Below are 21,609 nucleotides of genomic sequence, written 5' to 3' on the forward strand. Positions count from 1 at the left end.
ATTTATGTATTGCATGTATACCAACTCAAACCAAGCTCAATCTTTGTGTTTTTTCTTTGTATTGTAACCATGGACAAATATAGGTATACATAGGAGCTGTAGACACAAAACGGTAGGATATTTTTGACCCAGAGGTTTCTTTAATGTGACTTCTATTTTTTTTAGGTACTTTTACAATGGCCAAAAGCGGGTTTGCTACATATGCTCATTAACATATGACGTAAAGCTCACCGGATCATCAAACATTACACTGGGTTGTTAGGCTGTGATTTAATGAATGTAAAAGCATGCCTGCCATCTTTAGCTGTCTAGCGTCCAGGCAATCTTTTTGAAGTTTTGAAGCATGTGAAGTGTTCAGTCATAGACAAGCCCCCTTTTGAAGATTACATCTCTCCGCTCCCAATACATTGTCCATTTTCTGCCACCTTTACATGCCTGAGATGACACGGCACAAAACGCATCTTAGAATTGTTGATTTCTGGGAGGCTTTGGTGGGTTTCTTCTTTTATAGAAGTACCTCAGACTCAGAGTTGGCACATATATATAAAAGCCGTACTGGGGCTTATTAAAGATAAGCTGATCTAATGGAACCTGTCCTGTTAACAAAGAATGTCCAGCTAAAAGCTAAATGTCATGAAAACGAATCAGGTCATATTCTATATTAGAACAATATAGAAGATCTTGGCGCTCGTAGAAACTTGAAAATGAATGTGTTTTATTTACATGTGTAATCCACAATGCATAACATTTTGGTAAAATCCTTGACCTTCACCAGATGCATGGATTGCTTTTCTCCAGTGGTAACACTCTATTCTCAGAGCACATGGTTTCATTTTCTTCACCCTTGTCTAAAAGTAATCTGTGTATCTTATGAAGGTTAAGAATCTGACCGAAAGGTTATGCATTGAATTGTAGATTACACATGTAAATAAAACACATTAATTTGCTACAAGTGCCAAGATCTTTTATATTGTTTTTACATTGGATGGGACCCTACTTGAGCACCAGTCAATAAAAGGAGTGGCATGTTTCTGTTACTTATTCTATATTAGCACATTCAAGCTTTTTATTACAGCAAATACTTGTAAATTCTTCCAGGACATCTGGGAGGCTCCCAAAAATGGGGTAGACCTCCAAGATTTCTCAAGGAGTCTGCAAGGCGCGAGTCTCTTGGGCCTTGCTAAAACTGCCTGAAACTTCCATGAAATCAAATTACTTGAAAAGGTTTCTTGGTCCCCGGCCTCTTTGGAAGTGGGAACCAAGGCATTGAGAGGGCACTGAATGGATGTTGAAGTTATGTGATCGCTACTGATAGCTCCACTGTGACCACTAAGGTGCTGATCTCAACTGGCTGAAGTTAACCTGAAAAATATCATGATTATATGAGCTGTGCATCCTGAGCATAGAAGGAATTGCCACTGTCCCCAAAAGTGAAAAAGGTATTCTCATGTTTGGTAGTTATTACTGAATGCTGGGACTTCCATCGGTGCAGGAAACCAGGGCTCTCGAGAGCCCTGTGTGAATGGAGCGGTGTTGTATTTTGTGCCCTACCACTTTATTGATTCTTATGGGAGTGCCAAAGAGTAGCCAAGATCAGCATTTGGTTATCCACAGGGTCCCATTCAGAATAAATGAAGGACAGTGTGCATCATGATGAAGCACCACTCCATTAACACATGGCTCTCTAGAGCCCGAGTTCTCTTCTGGATTTATGGGGGTCTCAGTGGTCAGAGATAATTTCTAAACTTGAAAATACCCCTTTAAGTTTAAGTACATGTTTCAGGGGATATACCGTATATTTGCTCCAGCTTAGAAAATAAAATATTTCCAAATAATTGCTTTTAGATCTCTGAATCAATAGAAGTGATATTTAGTGTCAGCAACTAAAGTGTATTGATTGCCAATAAGAGCCCTTCTGAAAATACTGTGGCTCACAGCAGCCGTCCATCATTAGTAAAATTAAAATAATTCATCATTATGTGATCTATAGATAGATTTTATATAATATATGCATTTAAAAGCTGGCGTCTATACTAGATAATGGACTAATTGCTCTGGGATAGATATAAGCATAATCCACAGACAATTCTCATAATTGTCCCATTGTGCATTTTTCTAGAGAATATCTTGAACGGTGTGAATAATAGAATAAATAAGATGGCCTAATGGCTTCTACTTTCTACTGCAGCCTAAAACAAAGAGATTTGTAGAAAAAGAATAGCAGTAATAATGCTAGACCAATAAGAATCTTGTCCCCTTCTCTGTGTAATATTACTTCTTGGTTTCCTTCTGAACTCTGGTATCTTGATATTTGCAATTGAAATAATCACATTGCCTTGCAGTATTTTACCATCATTACTAACATATGGTCACTTTTAAGAATAAGAGAACTTGCACAGGTAGGGCAGAAAGCAGAAATATGTAAGTTGCAATGCAATATCATGTAATATGCTTTGCTTATCCACCAGGAGCCATAACATGTGAGTTTAAAGGGGTTATCCAAATACATGGGTTTGTGGCTAAAAATAATGTTTGCAATTGGGGTTTTATTTTTAAAAAAAATTGCAATGTTTGGCTTTAACATGCTCTATTTTTTCCTGCATATTCAACATTAGTGTGATCTGTGGTTATCAATCAGTTACTTGGAGCTCAGAAAAAGATGGATACAAGAGTAAGGGCTCACTCACACGAACCTATAACAAGGCCGAGTGCTATCCGATGTTTTTTTGGTATCAACTCAAGAGAACCAAAGGAAAAACCCTCAGCGTTTAGCATGCAATATAGTCATAAGTAACAGTAACCCTTAAGACCATGGAAAATACTAAGTCCAAGGGTCCTGTAAGGTGGGCATGGGGTAAGCCTGTCTCACCTGATGCAGGGACACTCCAACATGCACCCCGACGCGCGTTTCGCTTCTCGTAAGCCTAGCTTTCTCCCTTGCTAAACGCTGAGGGTTTTTCCTGGGATATCTACCCATATACTTAATACCACACATGAGGCTATAGAGATTTAGGAAAATCCTCTTCTGTTGGAGCAATATATGGGGTTTAAATCTTGCTTGCACTTTACTGTCTTTGTACTCATGGATACATATAATCAATGATTTATGCGGGACATTTCATTAGTCCTGGTGTCTTTTCTTACACTTTTGTGTCTTATGCACTGTTGTTTACGTATCATGTGCTTGTATTTTTAATTATAATGTTTTTATAGAGTGTGTTTATTACAAATAAAAGTTTACTAATTTTATAATGAAACAAAGCTTCCTTTGGTTCTCTTGAGTTGATACAACATAGTTTAAGGGAGACAATAATGGTTTTTTGTGACAAATGGTGGTCGCAATAATGATTCTGGAAATTGTGTTAATTCCGATGTTTTTTTGGATAGCACTTGGGCCAATGTTAAACTATGGTGCAGTGCGGTTCTGCATTTTTTTTTTCATGCTGAATCGGCACTCGGCATGCTGCGATTGGCTCCGATTTTCAGATCACGTGTACCCATATACGTCTATAACTGTGTGTGAGTTCAGTCTGACATCTGGAAACAATGAAGAAGATGGAGAAATTAAGTTCTCCATCTTCTCATCACCTGTGATATAATTCTCTTATGCGAGAGAATCAGGGCACAGTAAGCTAACACTTGGGTCAAGCTATGACATAGCAAAGCATCATTAGCATAATCGGCCCTATTCTCTCGCATGAGAGAATCGACGGCCGTCTGACCCTGGTCTTACAAACTCTTCTGTCAGACTTCAGAGCACCAAACAGGCCGGCTTACAAGTTCACAGTTAGCTCACTTTGCTGCCAGCAATAGAGAGACTATAAAATTTTATATAAAACCGAACAACTAAAATTATTTTTAGCCTCAAAGACCTATATTTAAGTAAAAACATGCTCTTAAAGGTGGATAGTCCCTATAAGAAAAATCTTACAAGCGATTTGCTTTTAATTGCAAACCTACAGTTCAAGCAAGGACAGTTATACAGAAATAGGATCCTGAGCAACCGGTAAAGAACAAATCCACTGTTGTCATTTTAATAACGTTTTGTCTTGTTTTGTTTTTTTCAAAATGCTTGGTGTTCCTGGTTGGTGAAAGAGTTAATAGTTCATTTTCTGGTGATTTATAGTAATAAAGGAGTTCATTTTTCCGTATATTCTTTAGTGGTGGAGGATAAAAAGATGTTGCTAGTAAATTGTATTTGTTTCTGGGTATCTCAACAACAAGAGGGCTCTCCAAGAAATATGGTCCTTCTGCAATTACCCAATCCAATATGAAGGTGTGCTTGTTTGGTGATTCCCTCATAACTAAGACTTGTATGTATTGGCAACACAAATGGTCGATGGTCACTTCACACAAGTTCAATGTGAGTGTGCGAATGAAAAGTAATAAGGAAATTAGGACCAGGCTAATATCAGTCATTGGGGTTTCCAGTAGAAATGAGCAAAACGATTCTCACTACCCCGGTACAGCATCCATTTTGGTGATAAGCGAAATCCTCCCCTCCTGGCATTGGAATGCCAGAATCCTGGTCATCTTTTGCAATTACTCAGCTACCAAAACGACATGATGTTCTGCGAGGTCAATAGGTATATAACATGTCATTATGTACACTGTTCCATGACATCATGACTTCACTGAGGTCTAAGAGTCACAAGAGGTGGCTAGGACTTAGTAATTTGAGTAGCAGCCAAGGAAGTTTGCCACGTACTGGTCCAGCTGCCACAGAAGAAACGCTTGGACCTGGATAGTGTGTACAGTTATATGAAAAAGTTTGGGCACCCCTATTAATCTTAAGCTTAATGTTTTATAAAAATTGTTTTTTTTGCAACAGCTATTTCAGTTTCATATATCTAATAACTGATGGACTCAGTAATGTTTCTGCCTTGAAATGAGGTTTATTGTACTAACAGAAAATGTGCAATCTGCATTCAAACAAAATTTGACAGGTGCATAAGTATGGGCACCTCACCAGAAAAGTGACATTAATATTTAGTAGATCCTCCTTTTGCAAAAATAACAGCCTCTAGTCGCTTCCTGTAGCTTTTAATGAGTTCTTGGATCCTGGATGAAGGTACTTTTGACCATTCCTCTTTACAAAACAATTCCAGTTCAGTTAAGTTTGATGGTCGCCGAGCATGGACAGCCCTCTTCAAATGATCCCACAGATGTTCAATGATATTCAGGTCTGGGGACTGGGATGGCCATTTCAGAACAGTGTAATTGTTCCTCTGCATGAATGCCTGAGTAGATTTGGAGCGGTGTTTTGGATCATCGTCTTGCTGAAAGATCCATCCCCTGCATAACTTCAACTTTGTCACTGATTCATGAACATTATTGTCAAGAATCTGCTGATACTGAGAGGAATCCATGTGTCCCTCAACTTTAACAAGATTCCCGGTGCCGGCATTGGCCACACAGCCCCAAAGCATGATGGAAACTCCACCAAATTTTACTGTGGGTAGCAAGTGTTTTCTTGGAATGCTGTGTTTTTTGGCCGCCATGCATAACGCATTTTTGTATGACCAAACAACTCAATCTTGGTTTCATCAGTCCACAGGACCGTCTTCCAAAAAGAAATTGGCTTCTCCAAATGTGCTTTTGCATACCTCAGCCGACTCTGTTTGTGGCGTGCTTGCAGAAACGGCTTCTTTCGCATCACTCTCCCATACAGCTTCTCCTTGTGCAAAGTGCGTTGTATAGTTGACCGATGCACAGTGACACCATCTGCAGCAAGTTGATGCTGCAGCTCTCTAGATTTGGTCTTAGGATTGTCCTTGACTGATCTCACCATTCTTCTTCTCTGCCTTTCTGATGTTTTTCTTGGCCTGCCACTTCTGGCCTTAACAAGAACTGTACCTGTATTCTTCCATTTCCTTACTATGTTCCTCACAGTGGAAATTGACAGGTTAAATCTCTTAGACAGCTTTTTGTATCCTTCCCCTGAACAACTATGTTGAATAATCTTTGTTTTCAGATCATTTGACAGTTGTTTTGAGGAGCCCATGATGCCATTCTTCAGATGAGATTCAAACAGGAGAACAATTTGCAAGTGGCCACTTTAAGTAGCTTTTCTCATGATTGCATACACCTGGCTATGAAGTTCAAAGCTCAATGAGGTTACAAAACCAAAAAAAGTGCTATAGTAAGTCAGTAAAAAGTAGGTAGGAGTATTTAAAACAAGAAAATGATAAGGGTGCCCATAATTATGCACCTGTCAAATTTTGTTTGAATGCAGATTGCACATTTTCTGTTAGTACAATAAACCTCATTTCAAGGCAGAAACATTACTGTGTCCAACAGTTATTAGATATATGAAACTGAAATAGCTGTTGCAAAAAAAACATAAAACATTAAGCTTAAGATTAATAGGGGTGCCCAAACTTTTTCATATAACTGTATCTTTATGCTCATGTCTAGTTTCCAATGCTCCATCACTCATAGATATGGATAAGTATTAATGCTAAACACCTCCTTAATGTCCTGTTCTACATTGGTAGAATCCAAAGGAGGAATTTTGTAGTTTTGTAGATTTCGGTACATATTTTATGGAAATACTGAAAGTTAACATTATTCATAAAAAAAAAAATCACAATGTCTGTGTTGAGAAACTCTATAGGGGCCGATTTATCACAGCTTTTACGCCACAAGCATGAAATAAAAACTTAGACAAGTTGTAACATTCTTGCACAACAAAGAGTTGCAAGAAAATTTTGTGATGTCTTCAAGCCACTTTGGACAGGGACTCTCCTCATTAAATTCATCAAGTGTGCCGGCATTTTCTACGCTAGTAATGCTACTTCAGTCCCCAACCAGAGTAGCATTTACGGCAGAGCGTACTTAAAAGAGTAGCCAAATTCAGTGGGCCTCTTAATGAATTACATGCGGTGTACTCTGTGATGACTGGCGCAGCTCGAGCGTGAGCTATACTAGTCTTGATGAATCGGCCCTATGTGTTTTTCACGGTGTCTTCTAGTAGAAGAACAAATAAGGTATCACACTTCTTTTACCATATCACTACAAGTAAAAAAAATGAACCATTAGACTTTTTCGTCTCAAGAGAATAATACTACAAAGTGGTGCCATATAATGGCAGCTTAAAATGATTCATTAACATAATAAAAAGTTCTAAAAGACATTAAAAATAAATTAAATCTAAAAAAAAGCAAGAAACTTAGAAAAAAAAGGAGAAAGACTACATTCATGCCATATGCATTGAAATGACAGAGCCGTAATAAAAGCCTAATTGTGTTGTATTTAAATGAGTCTCACCATCTGTGTAGACATCTTTCCGTAGATGTCCTTGCTGGTGTTTCTGTTTTTTGGCTGGGCGGCTTTTCTGCATGACGGCAGTGCTCATGTTACTATCCGTTGACACCGGGCTTGTAGGTCTGGGGCAGTGAAAATGTCTTCGGCCTGACAAATGAGAACAGTCAATTTATTATCGTATAATTAGTACTCATTTCTATATGTGATGCTTTATACCTGTTATTGGTAGTGCATTCCATAAAAGGTTTAGTAAAGTTAATCTATTAGCAAGCTTAACCCACTTTAATACCTTGATATTTGCTGTGCATTGCATTAATCCAGAGAAATTCACAATGTTATCACTATGCAAATGAGGTGTTAGGTGCTTTGTCCAACCCAGAGCACCTAACGAAAATTAGGTCATTTACATCCTTAGCGCCAATGTCAAGCGCTGGGCAGGAAATCTTGAGACATTTCAAATCGACTTGCACCTGCGGGTCTACATTATGGATGGCCGGCACATGCACACTAGTACACTGGGCCTAATGCCCTCGGAAGGGCACTTTACAATGCAGGCGCAAGGACCGCAGCGATGTGAGCAGAAGCAAGTTTCCCTGCCCTACCTGACATCATCTAGCAACGCTAAAAAAGGAAATGTCCTAGGAAGGCAGACTTTTGTTAGGTGCTTTGTCCTACCCACTTCATTTGCATATTAATATTGTTGATTTTTCCAGAATAACGTAATGGACAGTAAGTTGAAAGATAAATACATTGATACCTTCCTGTGACCTATATGAACATATCAAAAGTTAAGTGGTTTAAACTTGCTGACAGATTCCCTTGGGTTGTCACAATTGGAAAATACCTGTTTGTTGTAAGATTCCCTCATCAATTAGCCAACCAGGTATCGACGTTTAGTAAAATCTGAAAAAAAGTGGCTTAATTCTCCTGCAGGGCCACCACTGGGGACATGGCACATTCCACAGTTTTTCTGAAGCCTGAATGTATATATAAGTGAGGCTCTATGACTGCTCTCCACTCTGGCTGATACAGGATCCCTCTAAGCCATTAATTTCCTCTATCGAGTCAAGTGGTCAGGAAATAGGGCAGATTATTATTTATTGTAAGTATATTTATACTGTAACTCAATACTGATCATTCTAAGGCCAATTTCACATATTCACGAAACGCAGATTGTTCTTGCATCAGAAGACCTAGCCTAACCACTGGGTCCATTAACAAAAGTCAACTAATGTATGGGCTTTTAAGAAGCAGGTCAAACTGGGTCTTTCAAGGCGAGATTGGTCCATGTTTCACGGATGTGTGAAATTGGCCGTACCATCACTAATTTTTTTAATGCAACAGCAAGTTTCTTCTTTTTCGACAACCGCTACACTGATGCCTCTGATCTTTGCCAGTCAATGCACTTAAAGTAGATATCAGGTGACAACAAATAATCATCTACGTACAGGATAAGTGATAACTTATTGGTCAGTGGGGGTCCGCCTATTGGGAGTCACACCAATTGGCAGAATGGGGCACTTCTACCCATGTTAGAATGGAGCAGCAGTGCGCATGCTCGACTGCTACTCTATTCATTACTTACATGGTTGCCGAGGCTTTTTCCAACAGTCCAAATAAAGAATAACCGGAGCGTGTCCATCTTGCCATTCCATCTTGTTACAAGGATAAAATAGCCCAGTCACAGATTAAAAATTCCCCGTTCTGCTGATCAGTACAGGTCCATGAGGTCAGACCACCACCGATCAGTAATTTATCACCACACAACCGAGTTAACTTGCTGAAATCTCTCATCTATCTGTGCGTTATAAGTCCAGTAGTGGCTGAAGGCTATCTCTACATGCCCACCAATACAAAGAAAATTGTCACTCATTGGCTAGGGCCTCCCACTGGACTCCTAAGTCCACTCTTGATGTTGGTCAATAAATTTCACCTTATACTTAATATTTTCCCTATAAAACTATATATCTATCTGCTTGATCCATCCAGCTCCATAACATACTGTCCGCAGATAAACTACCATGTACAGTGTGAAAAGTTTACTTTTATATGTAAGTATGTGACAGCGCGTACAAAGTACATCATTATCATAATGATAGCATATGGGGCACATTATAATGAAGATCTAGGGGGTCCGGTAGCAACTGTAAAAGTAAACCAATAATGGCTAAGAAACCGGCAATACTGAACGCCCACGTAAGGATAAGTGCACAGATAAGACTAAATACACAGTAAGCACTTAAAAGCTAAGATGATATAATGCCTCCCACTTACTGAATCTTATGTGTAAGTTTTTGACATTAATAAGTACATTTCCTATCATAGCTGCCAGGTATATGTTTGAAGTGCTGTGCAGCTTTGCGTATTGGGTAATTGGGTAAATTTTGAAGTTATGTAAATTTATTGAGTGGAGCAGCATAAAAATATTCGTACTTCAAGGTAAAACCATATAAGAAAAAGCAAATACTACAATTTAGTTGATTTGGTGTTTTTAGTTATTGATAATTCTAAAATGTTTGTGCAATTTTACATTTAACTGTTTAGGTCCTTGGTGGTCATTACTATGTTTTGGGGGAATTAAAAAAAATCATTTTCATAATCCAACTATAAAATATATTGTGTAAACTAAATGAACGAACCAGTAAACATGTAAAACAAATAAAAATAGCAATGCAAGTTCCTCCTTGACATTTTTCAATCACCCTCTAAAACTTAAACAGGCAAAAACAAATGTGCAAAAACAGAAGACATCAAGAAGAGGACAAATATTTTTTTAGGGAAGTAGACATAAGTTTATCACCTGCTGCTTCCTGCATTTGGTGTCTTGCTACTTTCAGTCCTGCATATTCTGCAGCGGCTGCAACAGCCTGTGCAAAATCGGCATCAGTGAAAAAAGAGCCGTCCGAAGAGCTGACGCTCGATCTCCCGCTAGAGACATTGTCCTCCTCAGAGGCAGAACCCCATCCATTGATCATCGAGCCAGTGACAGAACTTTCTAAGTCTCCAACACTAGAGGCGGGAGTCTGCCCTAAGCCACGTAATAGAAGTCTGCGGCTTTGCATCTTTGTCACTTCCATATCCATTTCATCCCCTTCTTCTTCTGGAACATCTGTATCCATATCAGACACTATTGGTCCAGAAATGTATCCATACGTGTGAGGCGGCGATATAGGTCTTGGTGGTGGAGGAGGACTTATTTGATGTCGTCTGTGGATTAAATAAAGTTAATTTAATGTCCTATTCTCCCTTATGTTGTAGTATTAGACAATATTAAAGGGATTTTCCAAACTTAAGAGAAATGCCTACAAATCTTGACAGTGTGTAATAGAACATCTAGAGAAGTGGATGATAAGATGGTCGACACGTGTCAGCAAATATGGAAATCTTATACTTGGGGTCAGATGACCAGCTACTAGTGCTGGAAATAGATGGGAGTTACACACAAATCAATAATCTGCAGACACAAGGAGTGACCATAGAAAAACATCACATTTTCCAGCCAGCACAGACAAAATGTTTTCAGAATTTTTATTTAAAGGGAATATGTAATGTCCCAAAACGCTATTAACCTGCAGACCTGGGGGTTAATCTGCAGGTTACTAGCATTCTAAAGCTGCATGCACTGAAAACCCAGCTACTGGGAGGAAATGAACTTTATTTGTCCTAGTAGCTGCTGGCTTTCAGTTACAGAGACGTGCCCAGAGAGGCTTCAGTCAGTCAATGATCAGTATACAGTGAGTGGTGGCTTTAAGCACGCCCCAGCACATTGATTAACAGCCACCACTGCAGTGTATTAGTGCTCAGCTGTCAGTCAATGTGCCAGGCAGTGCTTAATGCCGCCACTCACTGTATACTGATCATTGACGGAGCCATTCTGGGTACATCTCTATGACTGAAAGTCATCGGCTGCCCGGAGAAATAACGTTTATTTCCTCCTGGTAGCTGTGCTTTCAGTGGGGAAGCCAGGCACCGTTAGAACGCTTGTAACTTGCAGATTGACCCCATAACTGCAGGTTAGTATCATTTGGGGGCATAACATGTTCCCGTTAAGCAAGTTATAAATGTTCTAGGCACTATCCAAACTGCAATTACAGCATTATCCTATGCATTTCAGGCATAACTTTGTTCTTAATCATGGATTATGGAAGCAGAAACATACATCACTTACATAAGGCATGGTACTTCCATATGAGGTAGAACAAGAGTCTAAAACTAGGATTAGCTGCTCATTTTCAAGGCAAAAATTTCTCTTGTGCCACAAAACCCCTTCAAGTTATGCAAGGAGCAACATTTTATCATACACACATGCATTGTTCTTGTGTTAACACAAATCAATGCATAACGGTTATAGAAACCACCTAACGGCAAAAAAATACTGTGTGTCCATTTAAATAATATTCTTTTTTTTTTTTTTTACACATTTACCCATTTGTATTCTCATAGTAAGGTTACAATAGAATAAAAACAGAACAAATGGTGCACATGTGCACAATTCTATAGTAAAAAAATACTTGGTGCCAAAAATATTTAACATGATATGTGCCAGAAAGTCTTTAAAATTGAAAACCATAATTTCACCCTTATATCATAGCAATTAGTAATACCTTTCTCAAAAAAAATAGTAGGTATTTTGCCTCATTATGCATAAATGAGGAACATATGTAGAGTATCTAGAAAATGAAGATGTAGCATGGTTTTTTTTTTGCATAACTCCCTAGGGTGCCATGATTTGATAAAAGTTATAACGAACTGCAAACTCAATTTATTAATAAGAGAAGAACATTGTGAGTTCTTCTTGCAGATTCTCCTCCTATAATTTGTGGATTGTCCATACAGGACACTGAATAACATGATTTTGGTCCTCCCTTGTCATTTCTGGTCCCTGTTATGGTTAATATATGAGTTTTAATTTCTGATACTGGTATACTCAAGGTGAGTTATGGCTACAGGTGGATCTGTGTTTCTGATATTACCTTCTCTCAAGTTGATGTTGAGCTAGAACTAAATCTTCCTGACAATCTTGAAGCATTGGCTGGAGTTCCTCCTGAGGTGATGGGGTAAGAGTAGCTGTGGACTGGTGGCTATAGGACACAGCCGCTGGAGAAGAGGCAGCTCCTCGTATTGGCGGTGTAGGACCTCGTTCGTCTTCTTCTTCTAACTCATCTTGTTGGAGATACATTCTTGTTGGTGGCATTGGACATGGCAGTTCTCTGTCATACCTTTCAATTTCAATGGCAAAAACAAAGGTTCACGTAGAAAAGAGTCATGTCTACTTATTAATTAATTGCCTGATAGGAGTTTTCATATTGACAATCTATCCTTAATAACTGGATAAACAGGAGTTGTCTGCAGTTTCTGATAGGCCGAAATAGGACCAGGAAGTAGAGACTAGCAGGGACCGGGTATGCATCGGAATGTGACTATTTCTTCTTTTATTTTCAACCAGTTTGTGCCCTTTTAAAAATATATTTCTATGTATTGCACAACCCACTTAAGATGTAACTAGGGGTACCATAAAAACACATAAGCCAAGTGTAATGTACAGTAGATTGTCTAATGAAATCCGTGCTGTGGTTCTAGCAGAATCTGAGCTTCTTTTACCACTACGTAAAGAATGAAGCTTGTAGCTAAGATTTTAGGCTGACAAAAACTAGAAAATTGCTTAAAGCTAAAGAAGAGCAAAAATATATAGAATACCCAGTTCCAACCTCTGATCTAGTCCTTTGTCACAGCTTGACTTCATTTCTGCAGTCAGCACCTTTGGCCCTGTATCTCCTGGGTGCTTAGTTCACTTCCTAGGACCTACGACGGCATGACCTTGTGGCACAACTGTCTAACCCTCACGCAACGTCATGTCATCGCAAGATCTAGGAAGTAAAAGAGGTACCCGGGAGATGCTGGCCATAGAAGGGAGTCCGGCTGCAACACTGGACTAAACCAGAGGTCAGAAGTAGGTACTGCAAATCTTTGTGCTCATCTCTATTTAAAACCAGAGTCTGAATGGACCATCCTGAAATAAGGATTCTGGACTGGAGCTGGATTCTGTCTGTTACTTATAGCAAGGCACCGAATCATACTGATCTCCTACAGCCATAAAGTCCCACAGACACAAAAATCAGAGAAATAAGTAAGAAGATGGCCTTACCCATCATCTACAGACAAGGTATAGTCTTCACTGGCCCCATGCGGTGGTGGATGAGCTGGAGGTGGTGGTAACAGATCAGCCCAGTTCATGCCAGCCTGCTTAGATCCTTTAGGAGCTCGAGTTCCCTTTTTATGACCTTGACTCCCTGAAACAGAATGACGTCCACATAATATACTAAGATAATACTTACCGTATATCTGCAAAATATATTTGCCATTTATAGAGAAGCAACATTTTCTAATAATACATGTAATCATTTACTAAAAGATACATCCATTAAATTAATAGCTAGTAAATACCTAAAACGCATTAAAGTCACAAATGAAATTTACAAGCAACACCATTTAGAGTGATCTTCCTCAAGCAATTAATTGCATTATAGATTATCATCTAAAACAAATGAGCTGTGGACATATTTTCTCAAGTGCTTTTTTTACTATTTAATTGCTGCAACCAAAAATACAATATGATCTTGATATGATCTATTAATGTTTCACTGTTGCATTAAGTCACTGAATATACATCATCTGTACTTGTCAAAAAATTGTTTTAGGCTAAATTAAATTTTTTTACTTGGGAAAACATTAGAAGATTTAACCAGCACAGCGAAGTGAAACGTACATGAGTTATATTAAAAAAAAAACATTCAGAAGTCCAGTTTTAGAAAACATCAAAGAATTCTAGAAAGATTAAATCAGAAAATCTAGACCATTGGGTTCTAGCCAGGCATAAAAAATAAATATTACTGAGAGATTAATATTTAAATACAACTCCTTATTAAGTTTTACATTTGAACATGAGATTAAAAAGTGAAAACAAAATTATTGCTTTTTTACAGTTATATATATATATATATATATATATATATATATGTACATACATTATATATATATATAATTCTTCACATTTACTTATTTTCTTAACTAGATATGATTAATTATCCACAGCTATAATTACCTGATGTGCTACTTCCTCGATCTGAACTGTTGTATGATCCACCAGTGTTTTGATCATGGGACTGGTTGTAAGGTATAGTGGCTGGCATAGTATCCGTGGCTCGATAATCTAAAAGAACAAATGAAAATAAAATTGATTAAAAAAACACTAAAAAAATCAAGGTAAACATAATAATGTTACCAATAATAACAACAACAGCAATTATATTAATAAAATAGTTCAACAGATGGACAACATGGATGAGAATGTGCATGGACATAATAAGCCCATGTGCGTCAACATTTAAAGAGGTTATCACTACTTGGACAACCCCGTCTCAATCAGCCCACAGTAAAATAATATCACTTAGACTCACCTCCGATGCCGTAACAACGGTGTCGACACACGCTCACCCGGGGTTCGCATGACATTGTTATGTTACACGATCACTGCGACCAATCAGTGCTGGCGTCACCCTCCCCGTCTTCAGACAAATCAGAAATCAAGAGAAAGTGAGCGGACAAATGCAGCTCTGACTTCCTCTTGAAGTTTGATTAGTCCGAAGGTGGAAAGACTGACGTTAGCACTGATCGCGCAGGGATCATGTGACATAACAATGTGACGCGGATTCCCATGACAGCAAGTGCCAACACTGCTAGAACGGCACAGGCACTGGAGGTGAGTATAAGGGTAATTATTTTACAGAGGTCAAACATGCTGCCCTTCAAACAGTAATCAGGGGTATACATAGAATTCCGGGGATCCCATAGCAAAAGTCTGCATTCCATTAAACAACTCATTCTTGAGATTGTGTCATGGGAGTGCATCAAAGGTGACAGAGGGCTCATTTTCCTCTCCGATCAATTTTGATCGCACGGTCACGGTTCATTACGACATCTAAAGGGTTAAACTGCTATGATCAGAGCTAGCTCCAACTGCAGCAATTAATGGTGACTGTCTGCTGTGTAAAATAACCAACCTTTCCTATCATGGAGAGATCACATGAGCCTGCTCCATACCAATTCTTCCAACTTCTAGGGCAGATGGTGAGAGAATTGAGCCATCGGTAAGTGGCTCACAGGCCCAATAGTCCAATAGCAGCCGCCTAGCCTGCCACCATTGATGGTACTCCATTGACTATAAAATAATAGGCTACATGTACTTTTAATATATATATTTTTAGTAATTTTCTTTTATATGAATATTGAGTACCAGAATAGCATTAATAATTTATGTTCCTGTAGTAGAAACAAATAGCAAACATTTTTGATCCAGTAAATCACCTAAATCATATGAAGACCTGTAGTATTTATCCAGGTCATCGGCGCTTTCTTTAATCCAATATTTTCTTTTTGACGTATATTTCTACTGTGAATGCCATGATTAATGCAAGCATAAAGATAGCTGGAGTCTACTCTTAGTGAAGATTAAAGAAAACTCCTAAAGATCTTGGCTTTCTTTAAGCACCAGGACTTCAGAAGGAAGACAGCAGGCGTTATGGTGCACCTTCATTAGCGATTCATGTAGCACAGTGAAGGATGTGAGAAGGTTATCTGACAATGCGGCATAAGTATATTGTCAACAACAAGTATTCATTAACAGACATGCTACATCCTATACTTATTAATACAGTATACACCCGGGAGATTAGTGTTTACGCTGGATGACTGTGAGGACGAGGGCAGCAGATGTGGTCTTGGGGTGGCATTTACAATCACATCACATGGAGGTCACCAAGTTTCGCTCTCTTTTAATGTGTCCTTATTACCAGAGATTGTTTTCCTCCATTCACTTCCCAGCATATGTTCAAACATTGTACAGAGTAACGTGCAGCAGGGGGTTAATCTACAGCAACAAGAGGCACTATAGTATGTGCCATAGCTCTAATGAAGGCTGTTTAGGTTCCAGGATCTTTGTGTTATTGACTCATTCAATGTTCTTTTTCATTCATGCTGCCATAACATATAGCACAACATAACATGATCTGTATCAGAAGATAAATGGGATTCTATCAACAAAATAGTATGTATGGCTTTAAAAAAATAATGTAAAAAAGAAAAATAATGCCTTAGAGCAGAACTGTATACTTATTCATATATCATACTTTTAACGTTCTGATAATTTCATTAAAGGGGTTTTCTCAACATCTTCTGTAGGAGTGCACTGTTCCACCATTTTCCCGATTGCTGGCTCAATTGACAGTTTGGACCTACGGCACAATTGCACCCCTGGCCTGATTTGTGCTCTCTATGGTGCAGAATTGGACATGGCATTTGGCCAGATAGGGAGCTAACACTGTATTCTGTTCATTCAGGCAGGGGTTAATGTGGATTACCCAACCATGGCCACTATGCAGCCGATGGAACTGTACAACTCTGCAACTGAGCACATCTGGCCACAGCCGGCAACGTGAACAGTGCCGCACCCCCACCAATCCAATCTGATATTGATGACCTGTGCTAAGGATAGGCAATCAATGTAAAAGCACTTGACAATCCCTTTAAGCACTTTACTCTTTGACTAAGAGACCAGCCACTGCTGCTAGACAATAGTGGTGGCCAGTAGTCAAAGCAAGGAGTAGTAAACAATGACATTATAATCCCTCCGCTCTTTAGAACTGAGGGGATTTTTAATAATAAATAAATTGCAAAGTTGCTTGTTTTTACGAGCACTTTTCACTTTTAGTCAGTAATGATAATGACAATACTTTTAAAGGGGTGGTCTGAAACACGAATTAATTACTTCTGATTGACGGCTGAGATCAGAAGTAATGAGTCGGCAAAAGAGTGCACTGTCATTGCACAGTGTAAGAAGAATACCCAGGGTGCAGAGACCAGCAGTGTCCCCGCAATTTAAGTAACATGCATGGGCGTCTACAGTGCCTTGCGAAAGTATTCCTTTTCCCACATTTCCCACATATCATGCTTCAAACATAAAGATACCAAATGGAAATTTTTGGTGAAGAATCAACAAGTGGAACACAATTGTGAGGTTAAATAAAATTTATTGGTTGTTTAAAACTTTTGTGGAAATTCAATAACTGTATACGGTATAGTGGCTCCTGCCTCAGTAGACGGTGGGCTGATCAACAAACTGTTATAACTTTTTAACCACATGCTCTTTGGCCTCTGTTCCTTGGACTGAAGACATATACAATAAGGTATTAACAGTGCTGGCAACTTCAACCTCCTAAGCTGGAGGTTGGTGGGTCTTAGGGTACATTTCCACTGGCGAGGAAAACGGACGAGTTCAATCCGATAAAAAATCGGATTGCACTCGGACCAATGTTATTCAATAGGTGTCTTTTCATTTGCGATTTTTTTCTCGGCCGAAATCGGACTGAGAAAAAAATCGCAGCTTGCTGCGATTTGCTGCGAGTCTCGGACGAGACTCGCCAATGCAAGTCAATGGGTGCGAGAAAAAAATCGCACAGCACTCGCACCATGCGAGTTCTGTCCGATTTTTACGCACCGGTGTCCTTTGAAAAGCCGGCAATTCAGCGCGGTGTACAGTAAAATCACACTGACAGGTTAGAATAGACTAGATACACTCACTGGCCACTTTATTAGGTACACCATGCTAGTAACGGGTTGGACCCCTTTTGCCTTCAGAACTGCCTCAATTCTTTGTGGCATAGATTCAACAAGGTGCTGGAAGCATTCCTCAGAGATTTTGGTCCATATTGACATGATGGCATCACACAGTTGCCGCAGATTTGTCGGCTGCACATCCCAAAGATGCTCCATACAAGGCAGGATGGATCCATGCTTTCATGTTGTTTACGCCAAATTCTGACCCTACCATCCGAATGTCGCAGCAGAAATCGAGACTCATCAGACCAAGCAACGTTTTTCCAATCTTCTACTGTCCAATTTCGATGAGCTTGTACAAATTGTAGCCTCAGTTTCCTGTTCTTAGCTGAAAGGAGTGGTACCCGGTGTGGTCTTCTGCTGCTGTAGCCCATCTGCCTCAAAGTTCGACGCACTGTGCGTTCAGAGATGCTCTTAGGCCTACCTTGGTTGTAACGGGTGGCGATTTGAGTCACTGTTGCCTTTCTATCAGCTCGAACCAGTCTGCCCATTCTCCTCTGACCTCTGGCATCAACAAGGCATTTCCGCCCACAGAACTGCCGCTCACTGGATTTTTTTTCTTTTTCGGACCATTCTCTGTAAACCCTAGAGATGGTTGTGCGTGAAAATCCCAGTAGATCAGCAGTTTCTGAAATACTCAGACCAGCCCTTCTGGCACCAACAACCATGCCACGTTCAAAGGCACTCAAATCACCTTTCTTCCCCATACTGATGCTCGGTTTGAACTGCAGGAGATTGTCTTGACCATGTCTACATGCCTAAATGCACTGAGTTGCCGCCATGTGATTGGCTGATTAGAAATTAAGTGTTAACAAGAAGTTGGACAGGTGTACCTAATAAAGTGGCCAGTGAGTGTATATGCACATAGAATGTGTATATATACATATATACATGTCAGTGAGACACCTATATATGTATATTTATATCTAATGCAGCGCTAGAGAGCATTAAAGCCGCTAATTCAATTGCCGGCTTTTCATTTCTCCTGCACAAACCCGACAGGATATGAGACATGGTTTACATATAGTAAACCATCTCATATCCCCTTTTTTTTGCATATTCCACACTACTAATGTTAGTAGTGTGTATGTGCAAAATTTGGCCGCTGTAGCTGCTCAAATAAAGGGTTAAATGGTGGAAAAAATTGGCGTGGGCTCCCGCGCAATTTTCTCCGCCAGAGTGGTAAAGCCAGTGACTGAGGGCAGATATTAATAGCCAGGAGAGGGTCCATGGTTATTGGCCCCCCCGTGGCTAAAAATATCTGCCCCCAGCCACCCCAGAAAAGGCACATCTGGAAGATGCGCCTATCCTGGCACTTGGCCACTCTCTTCCCACTCCCTGTAGCGGTGGGATATGGGGTAATGAAGGGTTAATGCCACCTTGCTATTGTAAGGTGACATTAAGCCAGATTAATAATGGAGAGGCGTCAATTATGACACCTATCCATTATTAATCCAATTGTATGAAAGGGTTAAAAAACACACACACACGTGATTTAAAAGTATTTTAATGAAATAAACACAGCGGTTGTTTTAATATTTTATTGCTCGCTTAATCCTTAGGAAACCCTCGCTTGGCAAAACAATAAATGCACAAGATACATACCCTCTGTTGAACCGTCACGTCCCACGAGGTAATCCATATGAAGGGGTTAAAATAATTTACAAGCAGGAGCCCTGCAAAGGCAGCTGTGTTCGTGCTTGTAATTCCCCGGAGAATGAATGAAATGTAGGTCATTGACCTACATTTCCTGCAGTCGCGGTGATGCGCCCCTTGGTGGATGTCCTCATATGACCTGGAGCGTGGGAAAAAGTTCCCAGGCTGCAGTTCATGAGAACATCCAGCAGGGGCGCATCACCGCGACTGAATGTAAGTATAGATCACTGCTTTCCTTTCAGCACCCGGGGATTACAGGCACGAGCGAGTGGTTTATCGCAGCTCCTGCCTGTAATATTAGTTAACCCCTTCAGATGGATTACCACGTGGGACGTGATAGGACATCAGAAGGTATGTATCTTGTGCGTTTATTATTTTGCCAAGCAAGGGTGTTGCTGATGGATTGAGGGAGCAATAAATTATTAAAACAACCTGTTTGTTTCTTTCATTAAAATACTTTTTAATAATGTGTGTGTGTGTTTTTTAACCCTTTCATACAATTGGATTAATAATGGATAGGTGTCATAATTGACGCCTCTCCATTATTAATCTGGCTTAATGTCACCTTACAATAGCAAGGTGGCATTAACCCTTCATTACCCTATATCCCACCGCTACAGGGAGTGGGAAGAGAGTGGCCAAGTGCCAGAATAGGCGCATCTTCCAGATGTGCCTTTTCTGGGGTGGCTGGGGGCAGATGTTTTTAGCCACGGGGGGGGCCAATAACCATGGACCCTCTCCTGGCTATTAATATCTGCCCTCAGTCACTGGCTTTACCATTCTGGTGGAGAAAATTGCGCGGGAGCCCACGCCAATTTTTTCCGCCATTTAACCCTTTATTTTAGCAGCTACAGCGCTGAAATTTTGCACATACACACTACTAACATTAGTAGTGTGGAATATGCAAAAAAAATGGGGATATGAGATGGTTTACTGTATGAAAATCATGTCTCATATCCTGTCGGGTTTGTGAAGGAGAAGGAAAAAGCCGGCAATTGAATTAGAGGCTTTAATGCTATCTAGCGCTGCATTAAATATAAATATACATATATAGGTGTCTCACTGACATGTATATATGTATATATACACATTCTATGTGCATATATCTACTCTATTCTAACCTGTCAGTGTGATTTTACTGTACACGGCGCTGAATTGCCGGCTTTTCAAAGGACACTGGTGCGTAAAAATCGGACAGCAATACGGATGTCATACTGATGTCATACGGATGATGCGATTAAAAATCGCATTGCACTCGCATTGCACTCGCATGAGACTCGCATGACAATCGCATACGTTACATCCGTTTTTTCGGTCCAGATTACGGACCTATTTGTCTCTCGGCAGTGGAAATGTACCCTTAGGAGCGCCATCAGATACTGGGACCATTTTAATCTTTGAGCTTATTGGGAAAATAAATTGCACATCTTTTTTAAGCTGTTTCCTTAAATTTAGCTTCCTCGCAGATGGAATAATGTAACATCTGAACGCCATTCATAGATGCTGAAAATAGTCCCATCTTCTGATCGGCATCTGCTCATCGGCTCTTTCTATTTGCACCAAATTATGAAAAATAAATAGAGTCCATATTTCTACCAGCAGCGCTCTCCTGCCACAGACCACACCACTTTGTATATTTGGGTTCCCAGTCAACGTCCATCACGTTTATGAGCAGGATAAATAATACAACAGCAGCTGTGAAAACATTTCAGCTTCTCGGAAAAACAAAAACAGATGAAAATTATAGAAAAATCATTTGGCGATGGCCATGTACAGATGTGCAGCCCTCTCATTTTGAAATTTGTTTGTAGTAAGTCAGAGAAAATAAATAAAAAAATAAAAAATGAAAATCCCTGACATGGAAAAGATTATAGAGCGGCTAACGCCAATTATTTCTGAGTGCTGTCCCATTGTTATTTCCCATCAATGTCCACACGTAGCTCAGGAGGAATCCTTTGTGGTGGCTAGAAATGCAGGTAGCCACAAATAGCTCAGTCCTGGCCCACATAAAGGTGT

At 39.7% G+C, this 21,609-nt stretch overlaps 1 protein-coding gene across 6 annotated transcripts in view; it reads right to left on the reverse strand.

The window, feature by feature from the left end:
- Window positions 1-21,609, reverse strand: part of ROBO1 (roundabout guidance receptor 1) — a 1,469,611-nt gene that overhangs the window by 16,034 nt on the left and 1,431,968 nt on the right. For all 6 annotated transcript variants that reach the window (XM_077294071.1, XM_077294068.1, XM_077294069.1 and 3 more), the window contains 5 exons: window positions 14,369-14,476; window positions 13,412-13,556; window positions 12,240-12,485; window positions 10,067-10,473; window positions 7,270-7,413 (listed from right to left, as the gene is read on the reverse strand). In XM_077294071.1, the coding sequence (XP_077150186.1) occupies window positions 7,270-7,413; window positions 10,067-10,473; window positions 12,240-12,485; window positions 13,412-13,556; window positions 14,369-14,476 (1,050 nt within the window). The remainder of the gene's footprint in view (window positions 1-7,269; window positions 7,414-10,066; window positions 10,474-12,239; window positions 12,486-13,411; window positions 13,557-14,368; window positions 14,477-21,609) is intronic.

Source organism: Ranitomeya variabilis, chromosome 3 (assembly GCF_051348905.1).
Source record: "Ranitomeya variabilis isolate aRanVar5 chromosome 3, aRanVar5.hap1, whole genome shotgun sequence".
Classification (NCBI taxonomy): Eukaryota; Metazoa; Chordata; class Amphibia; order Anura; family Dendrobatidae; genus Ranitomeya; species Ranitomeya variabilis.